Below are 20,316 nucleotides of genomic sequence, written 5' to 3'. Positions count from 1 at the left end.
GCTGCTTGTACTAACAGATCTGGCTGTTTTTTTCTCCCTGCTGTGTTTATGGAAACACAGGACTATGTGCTGTGATTGGTTGCAGCTGATCATCAGTTCTCAGCCATAAATCACTGGCAGGGACTTGTTGACAAAATCCCACTGTAGCCAGTGACAGTGAGGATTAGCATGGGGCGTGTGCATGCATGACCCTTACCTGGAACAGGCAGGATGATCTACGTGTATGTGATCTAACCTGCCCGTGCTGCCCGATCGCAGTAAATGTACTGTGGGCGGGTGGGAAGTAGTTAAAGAGCACAAAAATTACAGTTACAATATACAAAAAAAAAAAAAAGAATACAATATATGCTAATTTAATTCATTATGTTGCACTAATAAAGTGTATATCTAGCAAAAATGTGTTTTTCCCAATCTTGGATAGAATAGAATAGAATCAAATTTTCGTAGTTCTCTGTATCCTTGTTGGGAAGGTTCATATTGATGATTGCCACTAGGACATAATGTGATGTGAAATCTCGAATTTTTGTATTTTGGTGCACATTCAATTCCCCTAAATGGTCAGACCTCAAAGTAGTCAAAGAAATAATTCACATTTTTGAACCCTGCTTACACTACAAAATATTGTATTTTACAGCTTTCACAGGAGGTAAGGCGAAGGTGCCTTTTTTCAGGGTCCCTGAGAGATTTCTTTTCACCTCCTGTTTTGTCTCTTGGACAGGAAGTAAGGTGAAATCACTCCCCAATAGCTCTTTTTGTGCTTTTTTTCGTAGTTTGGTGTTGAAGCCCTCTCTCCTTTGTGTATGAGCTGGCTGCATTAAGGCTAGTGTTGAGCGAACACGGACTGTATTATTCGTGTTCGTACCGAATAATTGGATTTTTTGTACCCGAACACGGACACGGACACTTTACTGTATGTTCGGGTAAAAATCCGTGTTCGGTCGTTTTATTTCCGGGTTTTGCATGCTTTGGCGCTCTTTTCATGGCGGGCTTTCAACAGCCAATCAACAATCGTTTAACTGGTGTGCCTTAAGCCATCCCAGCCATGCCTGCAAATGTCTCAGTAGCTGTGATTGGCCGTCTGAAGCATGTGACCAAGTCTTTATAAGTTCGAGGCAGCCGCAGCGGCGTCATTATGCTGCTTAGATTCAGGGACAGAGCACACATCAACGTGCTGGCTGCTGATTAGGGAAAGATAGGCAGGAAAAAACCATTTGTGTCCGGATAGAATTGAGGGACAGGTCGGAGTGTTTAGGCAGGGCGAGTTGTAGGCATTTTAGGGATAGAGTCTGCTGAATTATATAGGGTCAGTGTCTTCTACAAACTACAATCGATATTGCTGTGTGGGGGGTGGGGTCTGCACTCAATCCTGATCTACGATCTCTTCTCAATCCTGTTAGGGACAGAGTCTGCTGAATTTTAGGGAAACTGTGTTCTACAAACTACAATCGATATTGCTGTGTGGTGTGGGATTGGAGATAGGCAGGTGTCAGTGATCCACATCCATTTTTCTGTGTGTGAGCTGCAGTGAACACAATCTTTTTGGGCTGCAGTGAACACAATCTTTTTGGGCTGCAGTGAACACAATCTTTTTGGGCTGCAGTGAACACAATCTTTTTGGGCTGCAGTGAACACAATCTTTTTGGGCTGCAGTGAACACAATCTTTTTGGGGTGCAGTGAACAAAATCTTTTTGGGGTGCAGTGAACACAATCCTTTTTGGTGTGCAGTGAACACAATCTTTGTGGGGTGCAGTGAACAAAATCCTTTGTGGGGTGCAGTGAACACAATCTTTTTGGGGTGCAGTGAACAAAATCCTTTTTGGGGTGCAGTGAACAACATCCTTTTTGGGGTGCAGTGAACACAATCTTTTTGGGGTGCAGTGAACAAAATCCTTTGTGGGGTGCAGTGAACACAATCTTTTTGGGGTGCAGTGAACACAATCTTTTTGGGGTGGAGTGAACAACATCCTTTTTGGGGTGCAGTGAACAAAATCCTTTTTGGGGTGCAGTGAACAAAATCATTTTTGGGGTTCAGTGAACACAATCTTTTTGGGGTGCAGTGAACACAATCTTTGTGGGGTGCAGTGAACACAATCTTTTTGGGGTGGAGTGAACAACATCCTTTTTGGGGTGCAGTGAACAACATCCTTTTTGGGGTGCAGTGAACACAATCTTTTTGGGGTGCAGTGAACACAATCTTTGTGGGGTACAGTGAACAGAATCTTTGTGGGGTGCAGTGAACACAATCTTTGGGGGGTACAGTGAACACAATCTTTGTGAGGTGCAGTGAACACAATCTTTGTGGGGTGCAGTGAACACAATCATTGTGGGGTGCAGTGAACTCAATCTTTGTGGGGTACAGTGAACACAATCTCATACTGAAGGTTTGAGGGTGCTGCCTGTTCCATACTCCCCCTACTCCTCATCTAGCCTTTTAGGGGTACAAACAATAGTAATTGGGGCCTAGTGTGGTTGTGTACGTGTGATATACATACACTTTTTTGGGATCATATTTTCTATTCCGCTATTTAATCAAAAACCTTTGGGGATCAGTTAAATTGGGGGATAGTCTGTGTTGGTACGTGTGAGAGAGATCCACCTTTCCAAGTTGTTGGGGTTCATCTCATACTTCTGAAGGTTTGAGGGTGCTGCCTGTTCCATACTCCCCCTACTCCTAGCCTTTTAGGGGTACAAACAATAGTAATTGGGGCCTAGTGTGGTTGTGTACGTGTGATATACATACACTTTTTTGGGATCATATTTTCTATTCCGCTATTTAATCAAAAACCTTTGGGGATCAGTTAAATTGGGGGATAGTCTGTGTTGGTACGTGTGAGAGAGATCCACCTTTCCAAGTTGTTGGGGTTCATCTCATACTTCTGAAGGTTTGAGGGTGCTGCCTGTTCCATACTCCCCCTACTCCTAGCCTTTTAGGGGTACAAACAATAGTAATTGGGGCCTAGTGTGGTTGTGTACGTGTGATATACATACACTTTTTTGGGATCATATTTTCTATTCCGCTATTTAATCAAAAACCTCTGGGGATCAGTTAAATTGGGGGATAGTCTGTGTTGGTACGTGTGAGAGAGATCCACCTTTCCAAGTTGTTGGGGTTCATCTCATACTGAAGGTTTGAGGGTGCTGCCTGTTCCATACTCCCCCTACTCCTCATCTAGCCTTTTAGGGGTACAAACAATAGTAATTGGGGCCTAGTGTGGTTGTGTACGTGTGATATACATACACTTTTTTGGGATCATATTTTCTATTCCGCTATTTAATCAAAAACCTTTGGGGATCAGTTAAATTGGGGGATAGTCTGTGTTGGTACGTGTGAGAGAGATCCACCTTTCCAAGTTGTTGGGGTTCATCTCATACTTCTGAAGGTTTGAGGGTGCTGCCTGTTCCATACTCCCCCTACTCCTAGCCTTTTAGGGGTACAAACAATAGTAATTGGGGCCTAGTGTGGTTGTGTACGTGTGATATACATACACTTTTTTGGGATCATATTTTCTATTCCGCTATTTAATCAAAAACCTTTGGGGATCAGTTAAATTGGGGGATAGTCTGTGTTGGTACGTGTGAGAGAGATCCACCTTTCCAAGTTGTTGGGGTTCATCTCATACTTCTGAAGGTTTGAGGGTGCTGCCTGTTACATACTCCCCCTACTCCTAGCCTTTTAGGGGTACAAACAATAGTAATTGGGGCCTAGTGTGGTTGTGTACGTGTGATATACATACACTTTTTTGGGATCATATTTTCTATTCCGCTATTTAATCAAAAACCTTTGGGGATCAGTTAAATTGGGGGATAGTCTGTGTTGGTACGTGTGAGAGAGATCCACCTTTCCAAGTTGTTGGGGTTCATCTCATACTTCTGAAGGTTTGAGGGTGCTGCCTGTTACATACTCCCCCTACTCCTAGCCTTTTAGGGGTACAAACAATAGTAATTGGGGCCTAGTGTGGTTGTGTACGTGTGATATACATACACTTTTTTGGGATCATATTTTCTATTCCGCTATTTAATCAAAAACCTTTGGGGATCAGTTAAATTGGGGGATAGTCTGTGTTGGTACGTGTGAGAGAGATCCACCTTTCCAAGTTGTTGAGGTTCATCTCATACTTCTGAAGGTTTGAGGGTGCTGCCTGTTCCATACTCCCCCTACTCCTAGCCTTTTAGGGGTACAAACAATAGTAATTGGGGCCTAGTGTGGTTGTGTACGTGCGAGATACATACACTTTTTTTGATCATATTTCCTATTCCGCTATTCAATAAAAACCTTTGAGGATCAATTGAATTGCGGGATAGTCTGTGTCGGTACGTGTGAGAGAGATCCACCTTTCCAAGTTGTTGGGGTTCATCTCATACTTCTGAAGGTTTGAGGGTGCTGCCTGTTCCATACCCCCCCTACTCCTCATCTAGCCTTTTAGGGGTACAAACAATAGTAATTGGGGCCTAGTGTGGTTGTGTACGTGCGAGATACATACACTTTTTTTGATCATATTTCCTATTCCGCTATTCAATAAAAACCTTTGAGGATCAATTGAATTGCGGGATAGTCTGTGTCGGTACGTGTGAGAGAGATCCACCTTTCCAAGTTGTTGGGGTTCATCTCATACTTCTGAAGGTTTGAGGGTGCTGCCTGTTCCATACTCCCCCTACTCCTCATCTAGCCTTTTAGGGGTACAAACAATAGTAATTGGGGCCTAGTGTGGTTGTGTACGTGTGATATACATACACTTTTTTTGGATCATATTTTCTATTCCGCTATTTAATTTAACTGGGCCTCCATGCGAGACCTGTGTGCCTTGTTGCGCTGTTTTGAGTACTCCACCAACATGGCCAGTGGCAATGACGCCGTTCTCAGCTTAACTATCCCACTTCTATGCCTCCTTGAAAAAACAATTCGGGCGATGATGGAAGAGGATGTGGCACAGGATGAGGAGGAGGAGGAGGATGAAGAGGTAACATTTCCAAGGCTTTCAGGGCAGTCATTCGCAAGGGGCTCCGAGGGTGGGTTCCTGCACACGCAAACGCCAGGGACGCAATTGTCCAGCAGGGGCACAGTTCTGGAGGATGAGGAGGATGAGGAGGAGGAGGAGCTGGAGGAGGAGATGGAACCATGTTCACAGCAGGGTGGCACCCAGGCCAGCTCATGGCCATCACTGGTGCGTGGCTGGGGGGATACAGAGGACACGGACCATACACCTCCCACAGAGGACAGCCTTTCGTTGCCTCTGGGCAGCCTGGCACACATGAGCGATTACATGCTGCAGTGTCTCCACAACGACCGCCGAGTTGCCCACATTCTAACTTGTGCTGATTACTGGGTGGCCACGCTGCTGGATCCCCGTTACAAGGACAACGTACCGTCCTTAATTCACTCACTGGAGCGCGATCGCAAGATGCGCGAGTACAAGCGCACGCTGGTAGACGCCATGCTGCTGGCATTCCCATCTGACAGCGGGGCCACAGTGGAAGCACAAGGCAGAGGAGGAGGAGGAGGAGGTCGCCAACGCAACCAGGGCACCGCCAGCACCTCAGAAGGCAGGGTTAGCATGGCCGAAATGTGGAAAAGCTTTGTCAGCACGCCACAACAAACAGCAGCACCAGCAGCTCAGATGGAACGTCTTAGCAGGAGGCAGCATTTTACCAACATGGTGGAGCAGTATGTGTGCACACGCCTACATGTAGTGAATGACGGGTCTGCCCCCTTCAACTTCTGGGTCTCCAAATTGGGCACATGGCCTGAGCTTGCCCTTTACGCCTTGGAGGTGCTGGCGTGCCCTGCAGCCAGTGTATTATCTGAACGGGTATTTAGCACGGCTGGGGGCGTTATAACAGACAAGCGCAGCCGCCTGTCCAGAGACAATGTGGACAAGCTCACGTTCATTAAAATGAACCAGGCATGGATCCCACGGGACTTTTCCGTACCTTATGCAGAATAGCAATGGATACCGACCTTACCCACCCATTGTTCCATTTTTGCTCTTTCTCACTCTTTTGGGGTGTACCCTCATTTAAAATTTGTGAAAAGAAGCAGTGTTGGCTACCTCGTCCTCCTCCTCAGGGCCAGATTAATGTAGGGGCTATTGGAGCTGCAGCTCCAGGCCCCTACCTTTTATATAGGCCCCGGGTTGGCCATATTCACTGTTACCGCTCTTCTGTCACTTGTAAACACAGAAGTCTGGCTTCTATGCTCGCTTCCCCAGGCAGCACCCTCAGAACCTCCCCACACAGCGTGAAGGCCGGACAAGGAGGGACAGTTGGCGATGCATGGATGTGTTTATGGGCTTCAGAGACAGCATCCCATGTTGAATTAGGCATGCATGGCTGCACCCTTCCTCCTCTGGGTGCATGGCAAGGCACGGCCCTAAGGCCCTTCAAAATCCTCAGCACCAAGCCCATGATGCTGTTAATCCGGCCCTGGTCCTCCTCCACCGCCGCTTCCACCTACACCGCCCATAGGTGTGCGCAGCCTATTGCATTAAGGTGTGCACCCCAAAGTTGAAATACACATGCATGTGTTTGCCAGCAGGGAGAGTAATGTATCGGGGCCATGTACCTGTAGGCAAGGAGAAATAGAGCAGAGCAGGTCCCAGGGAGATCTTTCCCATCTCCTCACTGGCAATGCTATGGTTCCCTAGGTGATTAGGGTGTGCCCAGGCACACCCAGCACACCCTGTGCGCACGCCTATGTCACCGCCACATCCACCACCACCTTAACCTCCCTCCTACTCCATATGGGCCTCGTCCTTCAGAGATGAAGAAGAACATTGTTTTATTTTTCTGTTTTTTTTTGTTGTTTTAAGTTATTTCCCTATCCACATTTGTTTGCAGAGCACTTGCCATGCTCTTAATTACGTTTTGCTGCCATTTGCAGCACTCTAGCCCTTTCCTTTGGTGTTTTAGAGCCATTTTAGTGCCTTAAAGTTCGGGTCCCCATTGACTTCAATGGGGTTCGGTGTCCGGGAAAAGTTCGGTAAAAGTCCGGGACACGGACCCGGACTTTTTTTTAAAGTTCGGCCGAACCCGTCGAACACGGACATCTAGGTGTTCGCTCAACCCTAATTAAGGCTTCTAAAATAATAGGGTCAGCTGATTATCATTTAGTAACCGTGACTACCTCTCATTAATTTCCTATTTGAGTGCCATTGTTTATTTTTGTGCATTGTCCTTCATCTATTTGCCCCTATTTTACTACTTAGCGTCTTGGAGGTGTGTATTTTCTTAACAATGGGAAATATACAGCAAAACCATTTGCTATGTTATCGAAAAACAAAAGGGGTTCTAACCATATGCTATTCTATAAAAAAAAAAGTTTGTCTATCGGTACACTTTAAATATAAGCAACCTGTTGAAGCATTTGAATTTTGCCACCTTTGGCATTGGCATGTGTGTCTATTCCTCAAACTCAAGTCTGTTTATATCAGGAATCCTCAAACTACGACCCTCCAGCTGTTGCAGAACTACATGTCCCAAGAGGCATTGTAAAACTCTGACTTTCACAGACATGACTAGGCATGATGGGAATTGTAGTTCTTGAACATCTGGAGGGCTATAGTTTGAAGACCCCTGGTTTAAATGGTGCAGATATTATATTGATACAGATGTGTAAGTTGCCAGCTCTTCTCATCTATTTGTTTATAGGTGTATATTAAAATGTGAAACGCTTACATACCAGCACAAGTCATGCTCAGTTGGGTAGGTTTACTAAACCAGTGAAGCAAAGGGAAGAGTCTTTAATCCTTAAAGTGACCATAAATGGATTGAATTCCGATCCATGCATGGGCACGCTTGTTGTAAAAAAGTTGATCTACGATCGACAGCTGTATAACCAGCATGTCTCATTTTTCCTATACAATCTGTGTCACCAGCTATAGCCAGCAATATTTGATCTGTGTGTTCTGACGGAGGGGAAGGCTGCCAGTCATCAGAACACATTAATACAGAGGGAGTGACCGCCCCATCCACATTGAGTGTGTGGATGGAGGAATTGGGTCTTTTTTTTTTCCAACCTGGTGGTTGAATGGAAAAAAAAAATTAATGTATGGCCAGCCTAAGTAAGCAAACCCAACTGTACTTATAAAAGCCTACAACATTTTCTGGCTTTGATATTTCCTGACTTGACTAGTCATTTGGAGTTTTATGTAATAGTCCTTATCATGAGAAATGGTGGTACAAAAATATACCACTCATGAAAGTTTATGCCTATGTACAATACACTGCATTTCAATTTTTACTAAATCACTAGCTGTATCTCCTAACATAAAGAGTTCAATAGCTGCCACAGTCTTCCTCATAAACAACTGTTTTATATTGTTTAGGGGTTGATTAGATGATCTCACCAGTGAAATGCAGAGGTTTCTGTGAAAAATATATTATATTATGGGTATGACTGATATCAGATTTCAAAACTGCTAACTTGCTGCAACTCGGAAGAAAACCCAGGATGTCCATGTTCAGAGGTTCTGTCTATGAAAAGTCACTTTGAAGTGGTTGTAAACTGCTGGACATTTTTTTTCCTTACCTGCAAGGTAAGGAATGTCATAAAATGCTAGTATGCATCACATACTAGCCCATTATGGGAAACTTACCTGAAAATGAAGCATCGAATCAATTGAGGCCACTTCCATCTTCACCCATCTTGCTTCTGGGTTCATAGACTCTGTGTGTGGCCGGAGCTGTGATAACGCCACTCCCACACATGTGCCCGGGAGCTGCTGTTCACGGCACAGGGCTCTAAAGGAATGGCATGGGTGTCCGTTTCTTCATGTCACTGGCTGCATTTACAGTAAATATCTCCTAAACGGTTTGCATTTAGGAGATATTTACACCACCTATAGGTAAGCCTTCTTATAGGCTTGCCTATAGGTAAAATTTAGTGATAGAGGTTTACTTCCTCTTTATTAGTAACATATTACAATGTATAATAATATTGCATGACTGTCCTCACAATATGAGTATAATTTAGCAGCACATTTTATGTGTTGTATGAATTATTTATCATTTCATGTATACATGGGGCAACTAATCTACTACTAATCTACTAATTATATATTCTGGGTCCACTTTCTGCTTTGCTACTGCCAGATAACATTTGTGCTTTATTGTTTCTTCTCACAATACAAAAAAAGGCAATCAACGCATACAAAATACATTGATCTACTGAAGCTATATTTAATTACAATGCAATGTAACATTTTTACATCATCTTAACAAGAGTCTGTGACCTCTCTAGCTGCATGTTCTGTGAAGTATTTCATCCTCAAAGATCACAATAAAGTCTAAGTCAGGTCTCTAGGTTTGTTTCTAGCAGCTTAGAAACAGATGCTGTTCATTTATACTAGAAGACGGACAGGCTGCCAAAATTCTGCATCAATAAAAAAATGGAGGAAAGAAGCTGATAATTCAGTGCATCTTTTGAGCACGTTGAAAGCACATTTACCCACAATGCTTGTAGTTCCAGAGTTGAATAAGAGTTTGTTTTTAAGTGTTTACAGGGCTTGTTCAGATTCAATTAATATTTTAACTTGTGTTTGACCATATGTTCACTTTAAAGCTGAAATCTAGATAACCAAATATTGTGTGTATCTATTTGAATCTTGGTATGCCTTGTGTATTTCTTCCAGGTCTATGCAGAAGTGCTTCCATTGTGCAGGAGCTTCTTGTAATAAACTCTGTCATGGTTGTGGAGTTTTGGCATACACTTTGTGATAGCTGATTGGAGGAAAGGCACCCCTCCACATAGGCAGAGGAAGGAAGAAACATGCAGAGTTGTGCTGTGAATAGACAAGAACTCTGTAATCTATCTCTATGTACCCACCCTGACACAAATTTCCAGCTGCTTTTATCTCCATGATAACATGTCAGGAGTTATCATGCTGATAACAGAGGAATGGAGCAACAGAAAGACATGGGACTCAAGGCTTTGAAGAGAGATAAGTAAATACTAAAGATATACTGTATATCCCAGGTCAGATTTCATGAATGGGGTTTACATCCACTTTAAGCTTTAACCACTTGCCGACCGCCGCACAACTATATACGGCAGCGGTCAGCCCCTCCTGGGCAAAGTGATGTAGGGGTACGTCACTCACCCACGAGCCTCTAGGGGGCGAGCGCGCGCCGCCAGAGGCGCGCTCCTGCCCCCGCTCGTTCCCTGCTATCCCCATGCGTGTGACCGACGGCTCCGATGTCTGCCGGTCACTCGCAACCTCCCACAGGAGAGGAAGAAAGGCAGACGGATGATGTAAACACAGCCGTCTGTCATTCTCCCTTAGATCATGACAGAGGCTATGCGATCCTGCTATGTTCTGATCTAACAAGCCACGCCCCTTGACAGTATGATGTGTCTGTTTATTTATAAGTGTAACTAGAAAGTTGCATGAGTTTTTATTTCTTATAATGTATCCATTTTAAAATTGAATAAATATATGTAATACAAAAAGTTTATTTTATAGCACAGTCTTATTTTTGTCAATATGTAGATCACTTTAGGATCTATTTTAAGAGACACAAGCAAGATGCCACATTCTTCATAACACATGTCTGTAAAACTGATTTTAAAGCAGAAGCACATTTTTATCTGTTGAAGAAGTATTACAGATTCTATTTTACAATGAAGTTTTGTGTGTATATATATATATATATATATATATATATATATATATATATATATATACATATACATATATATATATATATATATATATATATATATATATATATATATATATATACACATATATATACACACATATATATATATATATATATATATATATATATATATATATATATATATATATATATATATATATATATATATATATATATATAATTTTACTTTAAGACACTTATCATGAAATTTAATAAACTATAACAAAGTGGTAATGTAAGGCAAATCACTGAAAAATGTTCCAACATGTCTTTTCCTATTGTTAGTGACTGAATCATTCTGCACTGTTTAAACCAGAAGTTGTGTCTCATTATGAACTGTCAACATTTGCACACACTTGCAACACTTACACAAAACATCTTCGTATCAGGTATTATTTAGTAATTCTTGGGGAAATAGCTAATACTTATACCAAACTTTCCTGTACACATCACTTCACATTAACTAAGTTCTAGTTTTATTAAATGGTTAATTTCACAGAATAGTGAACTACCCCTAAGCACTGAAAATATGTTCCCACTACTGATGCCCAATGGCTTTAACACAGCTACAACTAATAATCATGATGGGGATGAATGACAGCATCTCGTACCATTTGGTAGCAGGTGATTCTGTTGAAGAGAGTTGAGAGGATGAGAAACTGGAAGGTTATGCTGTCCAGGCAAGTTGGGATGGTTAACAGAGGCTTGTGATCCTTGGGTTGGGAGAGACTGAAGCTTTTCTTTCTCCCAAGAACCATCACTGCTCCCTGTAGAAATGAATATACGGTACATTATTGGGATTTAGGACGGTGTCTATAATTAGAAAAATCAAATTTAACAGGTAACCTTATAATATTGGTATTGTACTTCAACATGTTTCAAATTATATTTATGATTTTGAAGTTTCAGTAAAGGAAAGAAATGGAATTTTAGCTATGTTGATACATACACAGTGTATGCATTCATTTATTCTTTAATTCTGGACAGTTATATACTTTATTTACTTTTTTAAACATCATTGAGTAATGGAAATAATCAGTATCCATAGATTCATTCTTACTTGCCTCCAACCATTTTGTTTCTGCTAAAAAGCTGGGAAATAAGCAATGGAAGGAATCTAAACATTGATTCATGTGTAGAATTGTGCCTGTGCACAAATGCCTTCTACAACATGGATCTCAGAAAAAACTGGCCCAAAATGTCATTGCCACGTTACTGGCTCAGCAGTTCTACCTGTTTTGTCCTGGGATCTATGTATACAGGACACCCGTTTACAAATATGTAAATGTTTAATGGTATACATAATGGGCCTGGAAAGAGGGCCAGATCATCCACAGGAAAACCCAAGCAGGAGCCACGGGTCTGGTAGATCTCCGGGAACTCAACTACAACCTTCATGCTCCTGTAACAAGTAAGATAGTGCAATTGGTTGAACCTGAGCACCTGCCTGTCACTTCACTAGGGAGGATCAACTTGCATGCAGTATGAATCTAAAAAAAAAAAAATCATGCCAACACAAAAAATACAAATAGGTTAGCCTATCTGTGATTTCTTTAATCCTTATAAACCTTAATCAAAATGAAAGGGGACCAAAACTATCACCTTGCCTTGGGCCCCATTCTGCCATAATTTGTCTCTACTGGAAAGCTACTATTTTTACAAATGTATTTCTTAAAGCGGAGTTCCAGCCATTTACTCACCTGTCCAACGGTCCAGAGGCATCACTGCTGTGCATCACTGCTGTGGGCACCCGGCTGTCACAGTTTGTGGCTTCACAGCCGGGTACCCACTGCGCATGCGCGAGTCGCGCTGCGCGCCGTGATTGGCCGGCAATCTTCTGGGACCTCTGACGTGTCCCAGAAGATTGCAGGGAGGGAGAGGGAGAGGAGAACTTCCGTTCAGGGCGCCGCGGCGCTCCGAGCGGAAGTGGGAGCGGGTACCTCTCAAAACTCGGTACCCGCTCCCCCCCAAAAAAAATGACATGCCAAATGTGGCATGTCAGGGGGTCAGGACTCCCTAAAGCGGAAGTTCCACTTTTGGGTGGAACTCCGCTTTAAGGAAAATCTGAACCAAGACAAATGCAAACTGCAGTTACTGACATCCTCCTCCAAAGATGTTAGTTATATGGTTGTCATGCTAATCCAATTCACATTTGGAGCTTTTTGAGTCACTGACCTGGACTAAGCAAACAGTTCAGGAGCTGACTTCATTCCAACTGTCAATATGACATGGAACAAAACAAATGTGGAGTTTAAAGGTACCCAACTAGACCCTCAGTGGGGTTGCTGTTAGTAAGCTGTATAGGTACCCAAAAAAAAAATAAGCGGTATTGTCCACTTCTCCAAAATGTTCTCTTATATGGGAGAAGTACATGCCTTCATTCTGGGTAGGGACAGAAGTGGGACAAAAGCACTGGGGTAACTATACATCTGAGCATCAACAACCCCTTTTATCCTAGCAGAATTCAATTCTGGAAAACACTTTGAGTGAAATTTTCACCCCTTCATCTGTGTAGCTGAGCTACAATATATAGTGATAGCACTCTAGGTCATTTGATTATTTGATATTTTCTATGAGTATTTAAAGAGCAGATAGGTACAGGCTGGGTGCAAAGTTGAATACTGAGGCAATGTAAAATAATACTTCATAGTGTGAACAATATATCTTTACCATATTTTACTGTGATATCAATAAAAGTGAATTTGTTTAAACTTTAATATAAGCCTCGACTTTTGATGAATATATTAATTCTGACTTTACTCGCTGCATGCTTGTTTCAGGTCATTGAGTCAGAAAGCACAGAAACTAGTGAAAGATAGAGAAATACTCCTTTTAAAGGGAAATCAGCAATGTCAGTTCTCATATTTGTCTAAGCAAAGACAACTAGTATAAATACCTGTACAGCAGACAGGCAGAGTCAGCATTAGAAGCTAATCAGCCTCTGCTGCAGCGCATATGTGTTGACAGAAAACACCCTGGTATAAGGACTGGTTCACACTGGTGCAACATATGCCTCGACGTTGATAGCACATGTCGCAAGACGTGTATAAATCAATGGTTCCCTATGAGAGTCGTCCAAACTGGTCTGACACAAGTCGGTCCGACTTTGAAAAAGGTTCCTGCACAACTTTGGTCTGACTTTGGTCCATTTTCAGCCCATTCAATACCACTGAAGTCAGATCAAAGTCAGATCATCATCTTAACTGATTCAACTTGTGGCTTGCGACTTGTGCCCTGAGGATCTTGAAGGAGAACCCCACGCCAAAACTAAAAAAAAAAGAAAAACGTTTGGGGTACCCATCAAGACCATACCAGACCCTTGTAGTCTGATATGAATCTTAAGAAGGAACCCCATGCCAAATTAAAAAAAAAAAACAGCATGGGGTCCCCCCCAAGACTATACCAGACCCTTTAGTTTTGTATGGATTTATGAGAGGAAACCCCCACGCCCAAAAAAAGAAATGGCATGGGGTCCCCCAAAATCCATACCAGACCCTTACGTGAGCATGCCGGCTGCCAGGTCAGGATGGGGGGGGGGGTGAGTGAGTGCCCCCCCTTCTGGACCATACTAGGCCACATGCCCTCAACATGGGGGGTTGCATGTTGACGGGGACAAGGCCTCTAGATCCCAGCCCCCCTACGTGAATGAGTATGGGGTACATTTTACCTCTACCCATTTGCTCCTAAAAAAAAAGCAGTGTAGTGTAAATAAAAACAAGGGATGTTTTTGACAAGTCCTTTCGTAGCTCCAACATGTCTTCTTTCTCTAGTCTGCTCCCTCTGCTGCTGTCTTCTCTCTCCAGTAATGAGTTCTTCCTCCGGTCTTCTCCTTCTGGTGATGTGTTCTTCTTCCGGTCTTCTCCTTCCTGTGATGCGTTCTTCTTCCGGTCTTCTCCTTCCTGTGATGCGTTCTTCCTCTGGTCTTCTCCGCCGCTGCTGTCTTCTCCGCCGTCAACACAGTCCTCCTCTGATGCTTGCTCCTGCCCTTGTGTCATCTGAGATGTCTGCCAGTTCTTATATAGCCATGGAAAGTGGCCATCCGGTGACATCAGCATGAAGATCCACCCCTTGTAACACTGTGTGATGTCACAAGGAGTGGAGCCTCATGCTGATGTCACCGGATGGCCCCGTCCCATGGCTAAACTCCTCACCAGAGGGAGAAGACAGCAGCTGAGGGAGAAGACCAGAGGGAGTAGACCAGAGAAAGAAGACACATTGGAGCTAGGATGGGGGACATTCTTCACATTTATTAAAAGACTTGTCAAAAAATGTCTGTTTTTATTTACACTACACTGCTTTTTAGGGGTGAATGGGTAAGGGTAAAATGTACCCTATATTTATTCACATGGACGGATGACATCTGGGGCCCCCTTGTTAAAGGGGGCTTCTAGATTCCAATAAGCCCCTTGTCGGGAAGAGGCCCTTGTTTCCATTAACATAGGGACAAGGTGCTTTGGGGTGGGGGGGTGCAGAGCCCCCCTGCCCTAAAGCACCCACTCTCCCACTTTGAAGGCATGTGACCTGGTATGGTCCAGGTGGGGGGGGGGTTCAGTCGGCCCCCCTTTTTCTGACCTGCCAAGTGGCATGCATGGATAATGGTCTGGTATGAAACTTGGGGGGGGGGGGGGCTCACAGCGTTTTGTTTTTTGTGTGAGATTTCCCCTCAAAATTCATAGCAGACCCTTGTCTGGTATGGTCTTGGGGGTGAGACCCAACACCGATTTTTTTTTTTTTTTATGTGGGGTTCCCCCCTCAAGATCCATACCAGACTCAAAGGGCCTGGTATGGTCAGATCAAAGTCGGATCCCATTCATTGAAGCCCCATGAAAGTTAGACAGGGCAAAGTCAGATTGAAGGTTGTCCGACTTCCATGTCATAGCATTGTGAACCTGGCCTTAAAAGAGAGACAGACAATAATGAGTCAGCAATGACTATTATAGTACTAGTAGTATGGGGGGTGTGTTCTTGGACAGACTGTGCTGCAGCATCCATGAGGTTAAGGTTCTGGCTCTGTAATTAAGCAGGGGTGCTGGAATCACAGGGCTAGCTACTTGGAACTACAAAATCCCTTGACACGTAAACAAGCAATTTGCATATTTACACCAAATCAGCCATAACTTTATGACCACTGACAGGTTAGGTGAATAACATTGATTATCCTGTTACAATGGCATCTAAAATTCAGGGGGATATTAGAGGCAGCCAGTAAACATGTTGTCCCTGAAGTAGATTTGTTGAAAGCAGAAAAATTTGGGATCGCAGTTTGTTGTGCATGGGACTGCGTAGCCACAGACCAATCAGGGTGCCCATGCTGACCCGTGTTCATAGCCAAAAAAAATCTACAATGGACAGGCGAGAATCAGAACTGGACTACAAAGTAGTGGCAGACGGTGGCCTGGTCTGTTGGATCACATTTTCTTTCACTTCATGTGAATGTCTGGATGCATGTACATTGCTTAACTGGGAATGAGATGGCATCAAGATGCAGTATGAAAAGAAGGTAAGCCGAAGGAGGCAACGTGATGCTTTGGGCAATATTCTGCTGGGAAACTTTAGGTCATGCCATTCATGTGGATGTTATTTTGACATGTACCACCTACCTAAACATTGTTGCTGACCAAGTACTCCCCTACATGGAAACAGTATTCCTTTATGGCTTCCCTGCAGCAGGATAATGTCCCCCAGCAGACTGAAAAAATGGTTTATTGAACATAACAAGTTGGAGGTGTCATGGCCTCCAAATTCTCCAGATCTTAATCCAATCGAGCATCTGTGGAATGTGTTGGAAAAACAAGTCTAATCAATAGAGGCCCCACCTCGCAACTTAGAGGACTTAAAGGATCTGCTATTGATGGCTTGGTGCCAGATATCATAGCATACCTTCAGAGGTGTAGTGGCATCAATGCCTCAATGGGTCAGGGGTCCTTTGGTGGCAAAAGGGGGACCTACTCAATATTAGGTGGGTGGTCATTAAGTTATGGCTGATTGGTGTATGTTTTGACTGTTTAAATGCCTGGAGATCAGATTTAAACATATATAGCCAAAATGCATGACCTGTGCCCCAACAAAAGAAGATAAAAATGTAAATGCTGACTTTAATGGTCCATATTTAATAACACATTGTAAAGCAAAAAACATGCATATACATTTGTATAAAATAATTCAACTGAAAGTATATTCTAAAAAATGTTTTGTTTGAGTAGCTCAAACACTTTTACAGTCTACCTGTATATCCTGCTATACTGCAAATCACTGTTTCCAGGAAAAGTGCTTTAATTGTTGCCTTTTTATTGTCTCTGTCATGCCTACAGAGATTTGCATTCACTATACATTCACATTGTGATTTCGTGTTCTTCTAAAATACTACGTACAAGCATTTTATCCTAATGAATAAATGACTTTGTCCTTTATGTATAAAATATAGTTTATATTTGTTGCAAGAGATTTTTAATAATAAATGATTTTAGGTTTGCTTGAACATATTCAATAAAGTGTGATTAATTTGGTTTTTCAAAAATGCAAACTAGACATTACTATATTACTTTGCAAAATGCACAGCTTGCAACATTATTGTCTCAGTGGGATCTTAAATTGAATTGTAAAATGTGTCTTATTTCCAGTTTGATTTATGTAAGAAATTGCAGAGGATAATGCCCTTTTTGAAGTTTCATTGCTTCCTGAATGAAAAAAATACTACTCAAGAAAGCATGTTATGCAGAGCTGTAAATTATAGACAAACTGTAATGCATATTTGTGACAACGATGTCATGTTCCCATGTTTGATTTTTATAACTTGTTTTTTTTTATTGCTGCTTTGCATTGTGGCATATCATATGATGAATCTAACAGTACACATACTCGAATTTATTGCTGTAGCCTAAGTAATTACAAAATCTCTTTCTACTCTAAAAAGAATCTTCTGTGCCCTAAGAATTAATCTATGATACCATTTAACTTTGCTTTTTGAAGTAAATATCGCTAGATAAAAGCCAGCTGCCTCTGTATAATTGTGTACTTGAATAAATGTGACAGTGTTTGAAAATGAATACAGGTCTTCATAGAGGAAAAAAGCTTGGAGTTCTACAAAGGCATAAAAAATTCTGAAACAGAATTAACCAATAGAAAGCATCAAACAAGTAAGGGCAATTGAATATGTTCCTTTTTTGCAAGCCACTGGAGGATTTTTCTACCAGTTATAAGTAGAACTTTAAATAACTGTTCATCAGTTACATGTCAGTGTGAAACATGGAAGTATGTATTAATAAATATTAACATTCTAATTGTTTCTGGGGAAGTATTTGATACCTAGAAATAATAAAACGAAGTTCCTACATGAAATTAAAAAAAAAAAAAAAAAGGAGGACCGAAGCGCAGTACAAGTTACAATTTGTTCTCCAAAAGAGGATTTTTTGTTTTTGTATTTATTTTCTGTTTCTGTTTTTAATGTGCATTTTTGTATTCCTGAACATGATAAAGATATGTTTTCATTTCTTTAGCAAGGCAAATACAAAATATTTCACACTAAGGTTGTATACAGCCTTTAGGGCAGTGATGGCGAACCTTGGCACCCCAGATGTTTTGGAACTACATTTCCTATGATGCTCAGCTACACCACAGAGTGCATGAGCATCATGGGAAATGTAGTTCCAAAACATCTGGGAAGCTAGGGTTCTAAATCACTGCTCCAAGGTGTGGGAGGTGGCATGATGTCATCTCCACCTAGCGGCCCCTTACAGGAAGCCCAGGATTACAAGAATCAGGCTTTTTTTTCAGCTGGAACTTGGTGGAACTCAGTTCCACCACTTCTGGCTCGGGCCTTCTTCTCCCTGCTCACCACTATAACTTGTAAACACAGAAGTATGACTTATGTGTTTTCAAGTGACCGCTTGTCTTCCAACAGTTCCCACAGATCGAAACTCCTAAGTGGCTCCCACTGAGTGCAGGATGGGGACAAGAGAGATGCAGGTGCCTGGGGTGTAGTGCAGATGCTGACATCCCCATTTGATAATCTCCCTGCAAGTGAGAGAGGTGGAGCCACCTACAGTGTGCAGGGGGTTGCTAGAAAAGAAGAGGGGTGAAATTTAGATGTGGATGGGGGATGAAAAACTAAGCAGCTGTGGAAGAAGGCTGAAGTCTGCACAGTGTTGCGCACCCCTGAATTCTGCAGTATATGCGTAGTGCACCCCCAAACACTGCATGTAGTGCAACTCTGAACTTTACACTGTGTGTAACCCCCACTGAACTCTGCACTCTGTACTTACTATGTACTGTACTATGCACTCCTGGTATTTAATAACCCTTTAAGACTCTCCACAATTTGACCAAACCCACTATTTGATGCGGTTGGAGGGTGTGTGTGTGTTATTGGGGAAAGGGGGATTTTGGGGGTTCGTGATAGAGTTCCTTCACCTATTTTATGAGAAAAAAAAGCCCTGACAAGAACCACTAGCAGTATCAACAGGTACATGAGAAGAACTGAAGAAAGGTATTCATGATTGCTTTCCTAATCAAATAAGCATGACTGTGCAGATAGATTTTGCTGCTTGGATGGAGTTCTGATTGAAGAGTTTAGGAGTTCAAGTTAAAATGTATACACACAAATAAACTGGGTTGATTTGCTAAAGAAATATAGATTTTTCACTTTGCAAAGCAAATAGTCACCTAGCTTTGTAAGTACGGGGAACACGTTTTATGTCAATCATCCAATCATGTGAAAGAATAATCCCTATTTTTAAAAATTCCCTTGCACTTTGCAATAATCACTAAGATAATACAGTATAGGTGAACTTTGACTTTTCTAAGAGAACAGCCTCTACTTCTTTACTAGATTCCACCTAACTACCTTCCTGCCTGATTTGTTAAGACAATCTAACAATTTAGATCATAATGTCTGCCTCTAAAGAATATGTTTAAACCGAAGAGTAAACATTTATTATATTTAAGCTTATCAATTCTTAAATGTGGTGGATGTATTAGCTTTTTTTTTTATGCATATTTCTTCTATTTTGATCTGGTGATCCAGCCATTAATTCTGATATTTTTCCTTTATGCCTCTAAAGAATATGTTTAAACCCAAGAGTAAACATTTATTATATTGCAGCTTATCAATTCTTAGATGTGGTGGATGTATTCGCTTTTTTTTCTATGCATATTTCTTCTATTTTGATCTGGTGATCCAGCCATTAATTCTGATGTTTTTCCAAAGCTCAAGCTCTCCAGCAGAATGTATCAGTTTACATGGACAAACCACTTAACACTAGCAGGGGCAGTTAAAAAGATCAGCTTTTATTTATTCATGCAAAACCTTTATCCCATAAGAAAAAAAAGTTGTTTGCTTTACCTTCTTATAAAGTAGTAGCTGGCGTTTGACTCCAATTTGTTAGTGCATCTTAATCTGTTATTACATGTAACACTACCCCCCACCCCCCCCCAGACTAATAATGATGCTGTGTCTCATGTGCTCATTTCTCCGGAGTTGTGTCTCACTCCTACAAGAGGTGTGTCACTGGCCTGATTACCATGGGAAATCAGAGAGAAAAAAAGCATAAAAAAGAAAACAAATCTAATAATTAGTAAGCTGCAATATAATAAATTTTTGGTTTGGGGTTTAATACCACTTTAACCACTTCCGGACCACCCACCACAGTTTTACATCGGTA

General features: G+C 42.0%; 1 protein-coding gene across 5 annotated transcripts in view; it reads right to left on the bottom strand.

Annotated features, from left to right (window-relative positions):
- DACH1 (dachshund family transcription factor 1) overlaps positions 1-20,316 on the bottom strand; it is a 482,576-nt gene that overhangs the window by 128,846 nt on the left and 333,414 nt on the right. For 3 of the 5 annotated variants that reach the window (XM_082247025.1, XM_082247026.1, XM_082247029.1), the window contains exon 4: positions 11,269-11,424. The exons of the other annotated variants lie outside the window; for them this stretch is intronic. In XM_082247025.1, coding sequence (XP_082103151.1) covers positions 11,269-11,424 — 156 coding nt within the window. The remainder of the gene's footprint in view (positions 1-11,268; positions 11,425-20,316) is intronic. 5 annotated transcript variants of the gene reach the window in all.

This window comes from Pelophylax lessonae (genome assembly GCF_965119305.1).
Source record: "Pelophylax lessonae genome assembly, chromosome: 2".
In the NCBI taxonomy this organism is placed as follows: domain Eukaryota; kingdom Metazoa; phylum Chordata; class Amphibia; order Anura; family Ranidae; genus Pelophylax; species Pelophylax lessonae.
This window is presented reverse-complemented; position numbering and strand designations above follow the sequence as displayed.